Here is a 12,206-nt window from a genome sequence, read left to right as displayed (position 1 = left end):
GGATATCGTCCTCTTTTGGAAGACCAAACAAAGTAGTTTCGCTTTCACAACGAAGCACACAGCGTCTTCAGGACATGGCGGAAAGCGGCAACAATACTACAGCGAGAATAAAAGTTACGCCTTCTTTCTTTGCATGAACATTTGGGCGGCGTTATGCAAATCTTCCCACATAGTGATGTAGATATGTGGGGGAGTGTTAGAACGAGCCGTTTTAGGTAGGCGTGGCTGACTCTTAACTTTTATAAAGAATATCTCTTTGGATTTGAGACTTTAGTCTTTGCAACTTTACAGATCTTCTTTATGCACCAAGAGCTTGTAACACTCCAAAGAGAAAGGAAAAATTGAAATCGCATCATATGACCCCTTTAACAAAATATTATCAGAAAACCCTGTAGAAAATCAGTTTTCAGCTTTTTTCACTTGAAGGCCCACCGTTATCCAACAAAATGTTTGATATATCCCACATACACCAAGATATTTGTGATATTCCTGTTATAATTATGACAAAGCTGCTCATTTTCAAACTTTTTTTTATTGACAGGCCTATATTAAATTAACATGGTTAAGTAATTTTATATAATTAACTATGTTTCACTTCATAATTCCAAAAGTTATGTTCTATATTAAAGAACTGTATGTTCTTCGATAAAAAAACTAAAGTTCATGATTCATGATTCAGTTTACGCCTTGATTTTGTGCGCGTTTTTTTTCTAGCATTTTGATTAGATTATATATACATACTATTGTATCCATTAAATCCTTTTGCTCAGATCCTATAGTGTTCCTCAGGCCCCTGGTTGAGAACCACTGGTGTCAATACTTACACTTTGCGGTCGTTCAGAAGCATGCCGTTCATGGTCTCAATGGCTCTGTTGGCTGCTTCTTGGGTCTCAAAGTGCACAAACCCATAACCCTTTGAGCCATTCTCATCACAAACCACCTAGAATGAAAAATGCATTAGTTACTTTCTTTGTAAATTATTTAAATCAACTTGGATAAAGCTGCCTTTAAGATATTTTAATAATCATTAAAAGTCACAGTACTGAAAAAGGATGTACCTTACATGACAAGATGTTACCAAAGGCAGAAAAGGTGTCATAGAGAGCCTTGTTGTCAATAGACTCATCCATGTTCTTGATGAAAATGTTTCCCACACCAGACTTTCTCAGACCTGGATCTCGTTGAGACCACATGATCCTGATTGGATGACCCTTGATGACTTCATAGTTCATGGTGTCAAGGGCACATTCCGCTTCGATGTAGAAAGAAAAAGAAAAAAAAGTGAGATTCACTATTTCAAGAAGTGCTATAATCATTTAGAGTAGTCATTAGAGTTTGGGTAATTCATTATTAAAATGTATATTTCATCTGAATTCTACTTGAATTCAAATCACAGTTCTTTCTTCAATTAAAAAGCATTCTCAGTTCAATTCACAACACCCTAGTAAGAGTGTGCTCACCATCAGCAGGCTGCTGGAAGTTGATGTAAGCATATCCGAGGGATCTCCGTGTAATGACATCACGGCACACACGGATGGACATGATCTGACCAGCAGGAGAAAACTTCTGGTACAGCATGGCCTCAGTGACATCAGGATGAAGGTCACCGACATAGAGAGAGGCTAATGGGTATGCTGGTCCACTGCTATTCATCCTTCAGAAGCACTCTGCAAAAGAGTAACTTATGATCAGAGAAACTGCAGTACGAAAAAAAATATATATATTTTTCCCCACTTTCAAGGACGTCTTCGTTAAACTTTAACTGACAACTACCAATACATTCAAGGCCCTCTTAGTTAAACTTTAACAATTAGCAATACATACGACACATTTTTTAATTAATAAAAATACAACTGTTAGGCTAATTGTTAGTTCATGTCCATTAAATAATATGAACAGATACAACTTTTGATTTTAATAATGCATTAGCATTAGTAACGTTGAAATTAATATTTTTCATTGTTAGTTCTTGTTAACTAAATGTAGTTCGTTAATGTTAACAAAATGGAATCTTACTGTGAAGTGTTACCAAAAATTGTAATAGTAGGTGCGATATTGTAGTAGATTAAATACTACAGGAATCCCCTTGAGCTCACTTGAATGACTTTTCAGTTCAATTATTTTAAAATTCATTCAACTGATGATTCAATTCATTTCACACAACTGATGATGTGTTGCATTGGTGGAAACACCATACAAAGGTCATTGGCAGCATCACCTCAACAAAAGGCATCTTTCACCCAGGCTAAAGTTCGCACAGAAACTGGGATCTGATGGACATCAGGTAAGGGGTCTCACTGGCAACATCCATGAAAGTGAAGTACACATCATGTCAGGCATTACGTACCATCAAAACGTCAAGGATCCCCACCCAATGACTGCAGCGAAGAATTGTACCATCTTCATCTATCCATCTTACCATACTAGTCCTTTTCTTATTGTTCCCCAGTCACACATAAAGCAATTGTAAAGTCACGACTGATTATTGGGTATTGAGGCAAGTACCACGGACATGGATTAGGCCAGGGGTGCCCAAACTCGGTCCTGGAGGGCCGGTGTCCTGAAGAATTTAGCTCCAACCCTGATTAAACACCCCTGGATTAGGCCATGATCCAAACTCAGAGCGTAACAATTGCTGCGTACAGTGAAGGGACAATGTTCCATGGTACGGCTAAATGGTGCTGAATATTGGGACCCTAACACCTTATTATGCAAACTAAACGCGAAAATTAACATAACATGATTTGATGCTCCGTGCTCAATTTCACGTGCATATGCGTTATTTATATATTTGAACAGACCCTATCTGTGAATCGTTATTGGGCACACACGCCAGCAACTGTGACTGATGGGCAAAAACTAAAAATAGGCTAGCTAAAAGTGTATTATTAAAACATGAACCCCTCTGAGGAAACAACGTTAGTTACAGTTACCTGGTGTAATGTGGAGCACATAAGCATTTCCTTCAGTGTAGCTGCAAGCGGGCTCCACCCCGTTGGGACTGATTTTGTGTCAGTTTAATTATTACCGAGGAACACCTGTATTGTAACGCGCTCCTTTGCGTATCAATTCAAACTCATCAGTGAGAACTGCCTTTCCGTGATGTTCCGCGTAAGAAAATAGTTCTTGTGAGCGCCCACTGTCCAGCGATTATTTAAATGACTAGCTAAGTACGATAAATAAATAAAAAATAGATCAACTACGGGGAACAAGGATGTGGTTACTGTGCTGTAGTAGGCTACATTAAATATCGATATGTATTAAGCACCGTCTTTCATTGTTTTTGGCTTTCTGATAATCTTTCAATGCTATCATTGCATGGATCCTGAGTAAACTGCTAACGCCAGCTGTCGAAGATGCATGCATCATTTCAGCAGTATATTGATTGACAGTATTCCACACATCGTTTAAACAAGTAGGTAACAAAATAAATAGTTATAAATATAAGCATACGAAACACACAAAATACATGATATACACATAACAATATGGAGGGTGAGAAATACAATACACAGGAAGTGCAAATGCACTCTGAAAAATGCTGGGTTAAATACAACCCAGTGCTGGGTAAAATAGGGACAACCCCAGCAATTGGGTTACTACCCAGAAGGTTGGGTTAAACATTTCAACACAACCCAATTGCTGGGTTTGTCCCTATTTTACCCAGCACTGGGTTGTATTTAACCCAGCATTTTTCAGAGTGTGGGGTGTCAGTGAACAACGTACTGTAATGAAATGTGCAAAGTATGCAACATTTTATAAAATTGATGTATTTCTCGCTTTTTTTTTTTTCCAGAAAGTCAAGAAAAAGGCAAGTTAATCTTTCGTCTTATTTATTTATTGAAATACAAAAATTATAGGCTACTAAAAGTAGGCTAATATGGGGAAAGCATGAAATAATGGAGTGTACACATTTTACCGGCAGAATAGGTAGGTTACTGAAAATGAAGTCTTGCACACACTTGAGAGTGTGTCACTCTTGTAATACTGATTAGGAACAAAGTTTTTTTTTCTACATCCTGTTCTCTAAATACAAACTCGCACTGTACCCACACAAAACGGCACTCATCCCTTCTGCATAATCACTCAGACAAAGTGGCACTGAACAATCTTACAATATGTAGGCCTGTCACGATAACAACTTTTAGTTGTGCGATATATTGCCCCAGAAATAATTGCGATAAGTGATATTATTATCATTTTAAAGATCATTGTATGCCACTGAATATATAATCATAATGTAACAGCATAATCATGCAAGAAGGCCTACACACTTCCAAATGACAACAAACTTTTAATTTTTAAGAAAATTTAGATCATGCAAATTAAGTATCAAAATATTAGATACCTTAACAAAAACCTGAATAAATAGTAAATAAACATTTTCTAGAAAGTAGAAAAAAAGAAAAATGCGCAAAGAACTTGTATGGAGATTTTTCCATCTACAGATGTTTCCCTGACCTTCTTTTCTCTGTAAATTAAGGGTGCACACTATTGCTGGAAAACACAATCACTACTCAGCAGTCAGATGTCCGTCAGATCCCTAAACAAGGCCATATCTGCAGATTAAACTTTTTTGTTTTTGTAGAAGCATTTTTAAAATTTGAACTAGCACCTCATGACTACACCACGTTATGTACGAGAAGCTGCAAAAGACACAGGCGCAAGTGTAATGTACAAAACATGGTGACTTTAATTTTTAAGTAAATATAATGGGCGATATATTGCGTCACCAAAAATTATTGCGGTCATGTACATATATTGCGCGATAAGTCGATATATTGATTATTGCGACAGGCCTAACAATATGATACTCTCTGGCAAATAACATTACAACACATAAAAGTTATTAAAAATATGTCTATAGATAATTTCAGTATAACAAAATTCATACACATGAGTGAATGATTATAATAAGCTAATGCCATTTTTTGTTACTCTATTAAACCTTCAAATAACAAGCATTCCATTGTTAAACACATTAACAATAAATCAAAGCAGCATATCATAAACACAAGAACAATAATAATACAAAATAAAATAAATAAATAAAAGTTAAATAACACCAAAACATGTAAAGCTACTTAAATTACATTTCGTTGGGGGGGTCGATCCGTGTAGCCAGACGTTTAGAGAGTTTTAAACGTTTTTAATCGTTTTATGGATTGAGATATTCTTGCCTACTGTATTTTGAGAGATTTATGTATTTCAGTATTTAAATGTTTTCTATTAAATAGTTTCACTTAACCATGAATATCTTCATTCTTCATTGACTAGATCATGACCTAAATTTGGCCAAGGCCTCTTGTAAAACAAAAAGTTTCCTTAAAACGTACATAAATCCAACAGGCTAAGTTGATTTAAAACATCTTCTTTGGCGCTAAAGTAAACACGAACTAGAGTTAGACTTCATAAAGGGTGGCCTAAATAATCAAACAAAAAAAGGAAAAGTAATTAGTTTGGTCATGAGTTGTAGTTGTACTGCTCAGCAGCTGCGCGTTGATAGGTGGCATGCCCGTGACGTCAGCGGCCTGAAGGCGGAAGTAAGACGATCAACAGCTGAACGCGGAACAGCGACTGAGCTTATCAGTAGTGTGTAGAGACAAACCGACTCGGAGGGATTTATTGTTAGGTTCGCGTAATATAGAACAATATGTCCGTATTCGGCAAACTGTTTGGCGGTGGGGGGAAAGGAGGCAAAGGCCCAAGCCCACAAGAAGCGGTCCAGAAACTCCGCGAGACAGAAGAGATGTTAACCAAGAAACAAGAGTACTTGGAGCAAAAGATTAATGCGGAACTAATAACAGCAAAGAAAAACGGCACGAAAAACAAACGAGGTATGTATTTAAAACCGAGCCTTCATGTGATCGGGATCATATGTGTGTCCTATAACTTTTAAAAGACAGCTTCTCTCTCCCCTCGCCCCACCTGTCGTCGGTTTCTGTGATGTTGGTTGGGGAGCTACACCCATGCGACACTTGCCTTAAACTGAGAGATAATCGAAACTGTCGAGTCACTTTATTAATATAAGACTTATGTCGGGTAGAATAGCATGGATACGAAAGTTAAAATCCTCGCTGTCGAGGAACAAAAGTCAAGAGTTGGGTTTAATAAAGGATTGTATTACCTATCACTTAGTTACTTCTGATTAGTGTCATGTGGTGTGTTGTGAAATAACAACCATTGACTTCATCGAGTCCATTGTTTACCATAATTAAACATCGCACATGCTGGGAATCACTTGAGTATGCTTGAATCTTAATCTTGAATGTTAACTTCGTTGATTAGCTTAGAAAAAGTTGTTATAGTTAAAAATATATTTTTTTATATATGTATGTGTATGTATATATATATATATATATATGAATTTCTTCATTAACTAGATCATGACCTAAATTTGCCAATAGTTTCTGTAAAATGTTATATATATATATATATATATATATATATATAATAGATCTTGTAATACTGATCTGGAACAAAGCCCCCCCATACCTCATCATACCTCCTGCATATTCACTCAGACACAGTGGCACACAACAATCTTACAAAGGTCCATGATACTCTCTGGCAAACATTACAACATGACATTTATTAAAAAGATGTCTATAGATAATTTCAGTATAACAAATTCATACACATCAATGAATGATTATGATAAGCTAATGCCATAAATCATAGAAATGAACTGCGGAACTGCAGTTAGCTGAATATTCTTGTTTGCTGTATTTTGATTGATTGATTGATTGATTTCAATATTTAAATATGCTTTCTATTAAATAGTTGCACTTAAACATGAACATCTTCATTCTTCATTAACTAGATCATGACCTAAATTTGGCCAAGGCCTCTTTCTTGTGAACCCAAATGTTTCCTTAAATCATTTTCTATGGCACTAAAGAAAACGCGAACTAGATCTGGAGTTTAAAAAGGGTGGCCTAAATAATCAAACAAAAGTGTTAAATCGTTAGTTTGGTCACGAGTTGTAGTTTTGCTGCTCAGCAGCCGCGCGTTGATAGGTGGCATGCCCGTGACGCGGTCCATGACGTCAGCGGGCCTGAAGGCGGAAGTAAGACGATCAACAGCTGAACGCGGAACAGCGACTGAGCTTATATCAGTAGTGTCTAGAGACAAACCGACTCGGAGGGATTTATTAGTTTCGCAAAATACAAAACAATATGTCTGTATTCGGCAAATTGTTTGGCGGTGGGGGGAAAGGAGGCAAAGGCCCAAGCCCACAAGAAGCGATCCAGAAACTCCGCGAGACAGAAGAGATGTTAACCAAGAAACAAGAGTACTTGGAGCAAAAGATTAATGCGGAACTAATAACAGCAAAGAAAAACGGCACGAAAAACAAACGAGGTATGTATTTAAAACCGAGCCTTCATGTGATAAGGACCATAGGTGTCTTAAATAACTTTTAAAAGAAAGCTTCTCTCTTCTCTCGCCGATTTCAGTGATGTTAGTTAGGGAGCTACACCCATGCGACACTTGCCTTAAACTCACTGATAATCGAAACTATGAAGTCAGTTTATTAATATAACACCCATGCCAGGTAGGATACGAAAATTAAAATCCTTGCTGTCAAGGAACTAAATCCAAGAGTTGGGCTAAATAAAGGATTGCGTTTCATATCACTTAGTTACGTCTGATTAGTGTCATGTGTTGTGTTGTGAAATAACAGCCATTGACTTAATCGAGTGCATTGTTTACCATAACGAAACATCCCACATGCTGGGAATCTCTTGTTTGTGTATGGTTCAGTCTTAATCTTGAATGTTAACTTTGTTGATTAACTTAAAAAAAAAGTTAAGTTATAGTGTGTGTATAATATATATATATATATATATATATATATATATATATATGAAACTGATTTTGTGCATGTTTGTTATCCCTTTTTTTTAGCTGCTTTACAGAGAAAGAAGCGAAAGAAGCGATATGAGAAGCAACTGGCTCAGATAGATGGCACTCTCTCCACTATTGAGTAAGCATTGGATAGCTGCTTTACAGGCCCTGAAAAGAAAGAAGCGATATGAGAAGCAACTGGCTCAGATAGATGGCACTCTCTCCACTATTGAGTTCCAGCGAGAAGCATTGGAGAATGCTAATACAAACACAGAAGTGCTTAAAAACATGGGCTTTGCAGCCAAGGCCATGAAGACAGCCCATGAAAATATGTAAGATACCCGAGTAAAATTTCCTATTGAATCTGTATCACAGAATGCAGTTAGTGATGTGCAAAAATATACATCGATTTGATGTTTTTGATTGTGTTAGGGATATAGACAAAGTGGACGACCTCATGCAGGACATCACAGAGCAGCAGGAGTTGGCACAGGAGATTTCTGATGCCATTTCAAGGCCTGTAGGTTTTGGAGAAGAATGTGATGAGGTGAGTCGAGACAAAGAGAGCGAACTTGGATGATGTTTGATACACACTGAGGAGCATTCAAGAATTTGAATCCCCTTTAGAAAAAAAATCAAAAATCCCATATTTTCAGTATGGTCTCCAAAGTTCCTCAACAGAACTTGTTAGGAATCTTAAATCTTGTTGAAAACATGATTCATCAGGTTTTACACAAACATGCAGAGTTCATGTAGCTCAAGTGTTGCTTATGTTAAAGTAAAATGAAGATGAACCGAATTCTTAAGAAATCAGATTTCCAGTTCAACATCAATAAGAACAGTACAAATAGAAGTATTTTCCCAACTGGACTTATATTTTTGGAGCGCGTGAAATGCGTCTTATTTGGATGTATCCCACATTGCTGTTTGCTGCAACATTCTCTTCTAATGCAGTTTTTACAAATGTTGACTGAACAATATGATTCTTGCCCTTTCTAGGATGAGCTCTTGGCTGAATTGGAGGAGTTGGAACAGGAGGAGCTGGACAAGAACCTGCTGGAAATCGGTGGCACCGAGGATGTCCCTCTGCCCAGTGTGCCTTCAAATCCATTACCCAAGAAACCTGCTGGTTCGTTTCATGCTGTTCACATAATACCAACATAGTGTTTTTTTTTAATCTCACAACCTACTTTCAAGAGTTTACATATGAGATAATAATGTAAAATTGGACTTTGGTAGGTTAAAGAAAAATGGATTATCACTTTAATGGTCTTTAACACTAATAGAAAGTTTACCCTGTGGAAACCTTTATAACTATGTATTTGTGTTTCTCCAGCCCAAAAAAAGAGAGAAGAGGAGGATGAGGATGACATGGAAGAACTCAAGGCATGGGCCATGTGAATGTACCCAATCTGACAGACTCTCGTTGCTCGTCGTGGTTGGCCTGTGCAGGCAAACCTGAAAACCTTCAGAGGGTTAACACTACAAAACACATTTTACCGTTGCTCTTGCAGTGTGGCAAAAACAAGAGTTACAAACGAAAATGGATATGAAGCAGGTTAATCGGACAATAAAATCTGATGACGTAATATATAAAGTGACCCTTAAATGTTTGGCTATGGTTATTTAGGTAATGCATTGGTGTTTCTAATTTTCCCTCTTTTGATGGAAGTGTTTTTTTTTTTACCTCTCTACTATTCAGAAACTGGTTGTTTTGTTTTGTCATGGAGATTAGCATGTTTGCCAATACACAGTTTTCATATATATGGTCAACACGCTCTCATCTCATCTGATATATATTAAATATATTTGGTACTGTTGTTTGCTTCGATCTTTTATCTCAATGTGTTCTGTTAGATTAATGTTATTCAAGCACTTCCATAAAGGCATCAACTTTTTTAGTTTGTTGACAGTGACAATGGTTTGGTAACAAATAACAAATTGAAATAAATGTTAGCTCCACTGTGTATATATATATATATATATATTCATGTTTTATTCGGTGCATCCAAATAGTTGCAGAAAATTAACTAATTAATAACAGATATTTCCTACTGTGCTCTTTTCAGGCCTGATTCATTGATGTGCTGAAGTTTTATCTGACAGTAGATGGTTGTAATTATAGAAAATAAACTATACCACTTTTTTTTCCCTCATATGGGAGCATATACTTTTTTGAGATGCAAAAATGCTGTATCTATTCAGGTTGAGGCCTATGTGGCATATGTGTACATTTGAATGTTCAAAACAAAAATTCAGATATCTTTTATTTGAGAGATCATTAAACTTTTGGATTCCTTTTCTCTGGTGTTGTTAGACTTTCTGCTGTATCCAACTTAGTTGTTGTTAAAATTATATAAAACAATAACTTCTGTCCCGTTATTGCACTCAAAAGCATATAGTGCTGTGTTATGTGCCTTAATGAATGGCATGCTGATGCAACTTGAGTGGCATGCCTTTAAATGACTGAAATGCCTCATGGCTGACTGGTTTATGAATAGAGTGAGGCATGGCGTTTGTACTGCATCTAGCTGTGCGTTTCACTCTTTTCTTCTTGCCTGTGTATTCGCTGTCAAGTCCCTTTTGTTGTTCTTTATTTTACATTCATGTTGGTAACTAAGGGGTTTGGGTGGATTAATGATTTTCAATAAAGCACATGGCTGTTTGCTTCTAAAAAACTCTTGCTCATTTGATTAACAATTCGTGACTGGAATCGTGGTGTTCTACATGCATGTCTGGAAGAAGCAAAGTAACTAATAATTATTGCTATAAATCTAATCGGAACATAAATCTCGTAATCGCTGTTTTTAAACACAGCCGCTCCACTGTCATGGAAAGTCGCGCGATGATGTCGTCATTGTGATAATCATTCTTGCGCGCCGAGCTGATGCAAGACTCTGGATGAGAACAGTAGTGTTAACCGTGTCGACGATATCGGACAGGACGAGCAACAGCGATCTTTGATTCAGTCATCATGTCAGAAGACGAGGTATTGTGGTGGTCTATTTGTATGTTTTGTTATTATTCACAGTTGAGCGAATACACTCGGTCATGTTGTGACTTTTGGCTTAGATTGTGAGAGCAGTTTCAGTGTGCCACCTATAGCGTGCTGTAGGCTGCATTCACAACTGTGTTTTACATGACTTATTTCTGCTTGTATAGAATTAAAAAACTAATAAATAACACTCAGCGTTGCTTGAGTAACGTAGTAAAAAGAGTTGCGCTCAGTATTATTTCCTTCAGCACAGTGAGGCAATGTTTGAGAAAAATGAACCTGGTGCGTTATGTGTCCTCAGATTTTATTCGACCCCACCACAACAAAGAAGAAGAAGAAGAAGAAGAAGCCCTTCATGCTCGACGAGGATGGAGAAGGAGAGGAGGCTCAGCAGACTGAACAGAAAGAACCTGAGCCGGAAGCAGCAGAGGAGCGAGAACTGGACCCTGAAGATGATGAAGTAAAGAAAAAGGGTGAGAAGATGCAAGTATGAGCATCAGTGAAGTGTTTTGCTCTTCTCTTTTACCTCTGGGCCTCGGGTTTAGTCAAATGATTCTCAACAATTGTATTTAAACCACAACCTTGAAAATGTCATTGCACGTGTGGAGTTTGTGTACAGTGCTGTTTTAGGATTGTACTTCTGGCTGTCTTTGACACTGTTTGATCCCCATCTATCTTCACAGAGACTTCGGATGACTTGGATGATCTGAACTTCTTTAACCAGAAAAAGAAGAAAAAGAAACCGAAGAAGGTGTTTGAAAATGACATTGAGGAGGGCATGAAGGTAATTGTTTATGAGGAAAGTGCCAGGTAATGATGCTGCTATGTACTAACATTTGAATGATTTATCCATGCACGTCATTAGTTAAAAAAAAATTGATGCGCCCGCCCTTGTAATCTTCAAAAACATATTTTCTTGTTCAAGAATACATTTCACTTATACGTCACAACAGGGAAAAAAGATCACAACTTCCATTTCATGCCAACATTAATTGTGTGCTGCATTACTAATCATTATTAAAGGGTTAGTTCACCCAAAAATGAAAATTAGCCCATAAATTACTCATCCTCAAGTCATCCTGGGTGTATATGACTTTCTTCTTTCAGACGAATCCAGTCGGAGTTATATAAAAAATGGTCTTTGATCTTTCAAGCTGTTTAATGCCACTCAGCGGGTGTTGCATGCATCCGTCCAAAAGAAGTGAAATAAGCGCCCATCCATAAAAAAAGTGTCTCACACGGCTCCGGGGGGTGAACAAAGGCCTCCTGTAGCGAATCGATGCGTTTTTGTAAGAAAAATATCCATATTCAAAACGTAATAATCACTTGAATCTAGCTTGCGCTCACTGTTGTAAACAGAAGC

At 37.2% G+C, this 12,206-nt stretch overlaps 3 protein-coding genes and 1 long non-coding RNA gene across 7 annotated transcripts in view; 2 read left to right on the top strand and 2 right to left on the bottom strand.

The window, feature by feature from the left end:
* pabpc1l (poly(A) binding protein, cytoplasmic 1-like) overlaps positions 1-3,026 on the bottom strand; it is a 22,584-nt gene extending 19,558 nt beyond the window's left edge. For all 3 annotated transcript variants that reach the window (XM_016505320.1, XM_016505321.1, XM_016505322.1), the window contains exons 1-4: positions 2,934-3,026; positions 1,461-1,667; positions 1,059-1,252; positions 825-940 (exon numbers count right to left, since the gene is read on the bottom strand). In XM_016505320.1, the coding sequence (XP_016360806.1) occupies positions 825-940; positions 1,059-1,252; positions 1,461-1,653 (503 nt within the window). In that variant the 5' untranslated portion in view covers positions 1,654-1,667; positions 2,934-3,026. The remainder of the gene's footprint in view (positions 1-824; positions 941-1,058; positions 1,253-1,460; positions 1,668-2,933) is intronic.
* Positions 3,027-5,536: 2,510 nt separating this feature from the next.
* On the top strand, positions 5,537-10,147 carry LOC107702881 (charged multivesicular body protein 4c-like). Of its 2 annotated transcripts, none has more exons than XM_016505324.1 (5): positions 5,537-5,837; positions 8,003-8,180; positions 8,281-8,395; positions 8,848-8,977; positions 9,185-10,147. In XM_016505324.1, the coding sequence occupies exons 1-5, from the start codon at positions 5,654-5,656 to the stop codon at positions 9,247-9,249; spliced, it is 672 nt and encodes a 223-aa protein (XP_016360810.1). In that variant the 5' UTR covers positions 5,537-5,653; the 3' UTR covers positions 9,250-10,147. The 2 variants fall into 2 exon arrangements, with proteins under 2 accessions (XP_016360810.1, XP_016360809.1); XM_016505323.1 differs by lacking the exon at positions 5,537-5,837 and adding an exon at positions 7,041-7,362.
* A 79-nt stretch (positions 10,148-10,226) lies between these two features.
* Positions 10,227-10,728, bottom strand: LOC107702884 (uncharacterized). The gene is made up of 3 exons (XR_001635797.1): positions 10,664-10,728; positions 10,393-10,398; positions 10,227-10,281 (listed from the first exon to the last, which is right to left on the bottom strand). It is a non-coding gene; the product is annotated as an uncharacterized LOC107702884 (long non-coding RNA).
* The window catches only part of LOC107702883 (eukaryotic translation initiation factor 2 subunit 2-like), a 5,985-nt gene continuing 4,489 nt past the window's right edge, over positions 10,711-12,206 (top strand). The window contains exons 1-3 of the mRNA XM_016505325.1: positions 10,711-10,837; positions 11,145-11,316; positions 11,527-11,627. Of these exons, the coding sequence (XP_016360811.1) occupies positions 10,823-10,837; positions 11,145-11,316; positions 11,527-11,627 (288 nt within the window). The 5' untranslated portion in view covers positions 10,711-10,822. The remainder of the gene's footprint in view (positions 10,838-11,144; positions 11,317-11,526; positions 11,628-12,206) is intronic.

This window comes from Sinocyclocheilus anshuiensis, unplaced genomic scaffold (assembly GCF_001515605.1).
Source record: "Sinocyclocheilus anshuiensis isolate Anshui unplaced genomic scaffold, SAMN03320099.WGS_v1.1 scaffold366, whole genome shotgun sequence".
Classification (NCBI taxonomy): Eukaryota; Metazoa; Chordata; class Actinopteri; order Cypriniformes; family Cyprinidae; genus Sinocyclocheilus; species Sinocyclocheilus anshuiensis.
The sequence above is the reverse complement of the archived record's forward strand: the minus strand, read 5'-3'. Positions and strand labels throughout refer to the sequence as shown.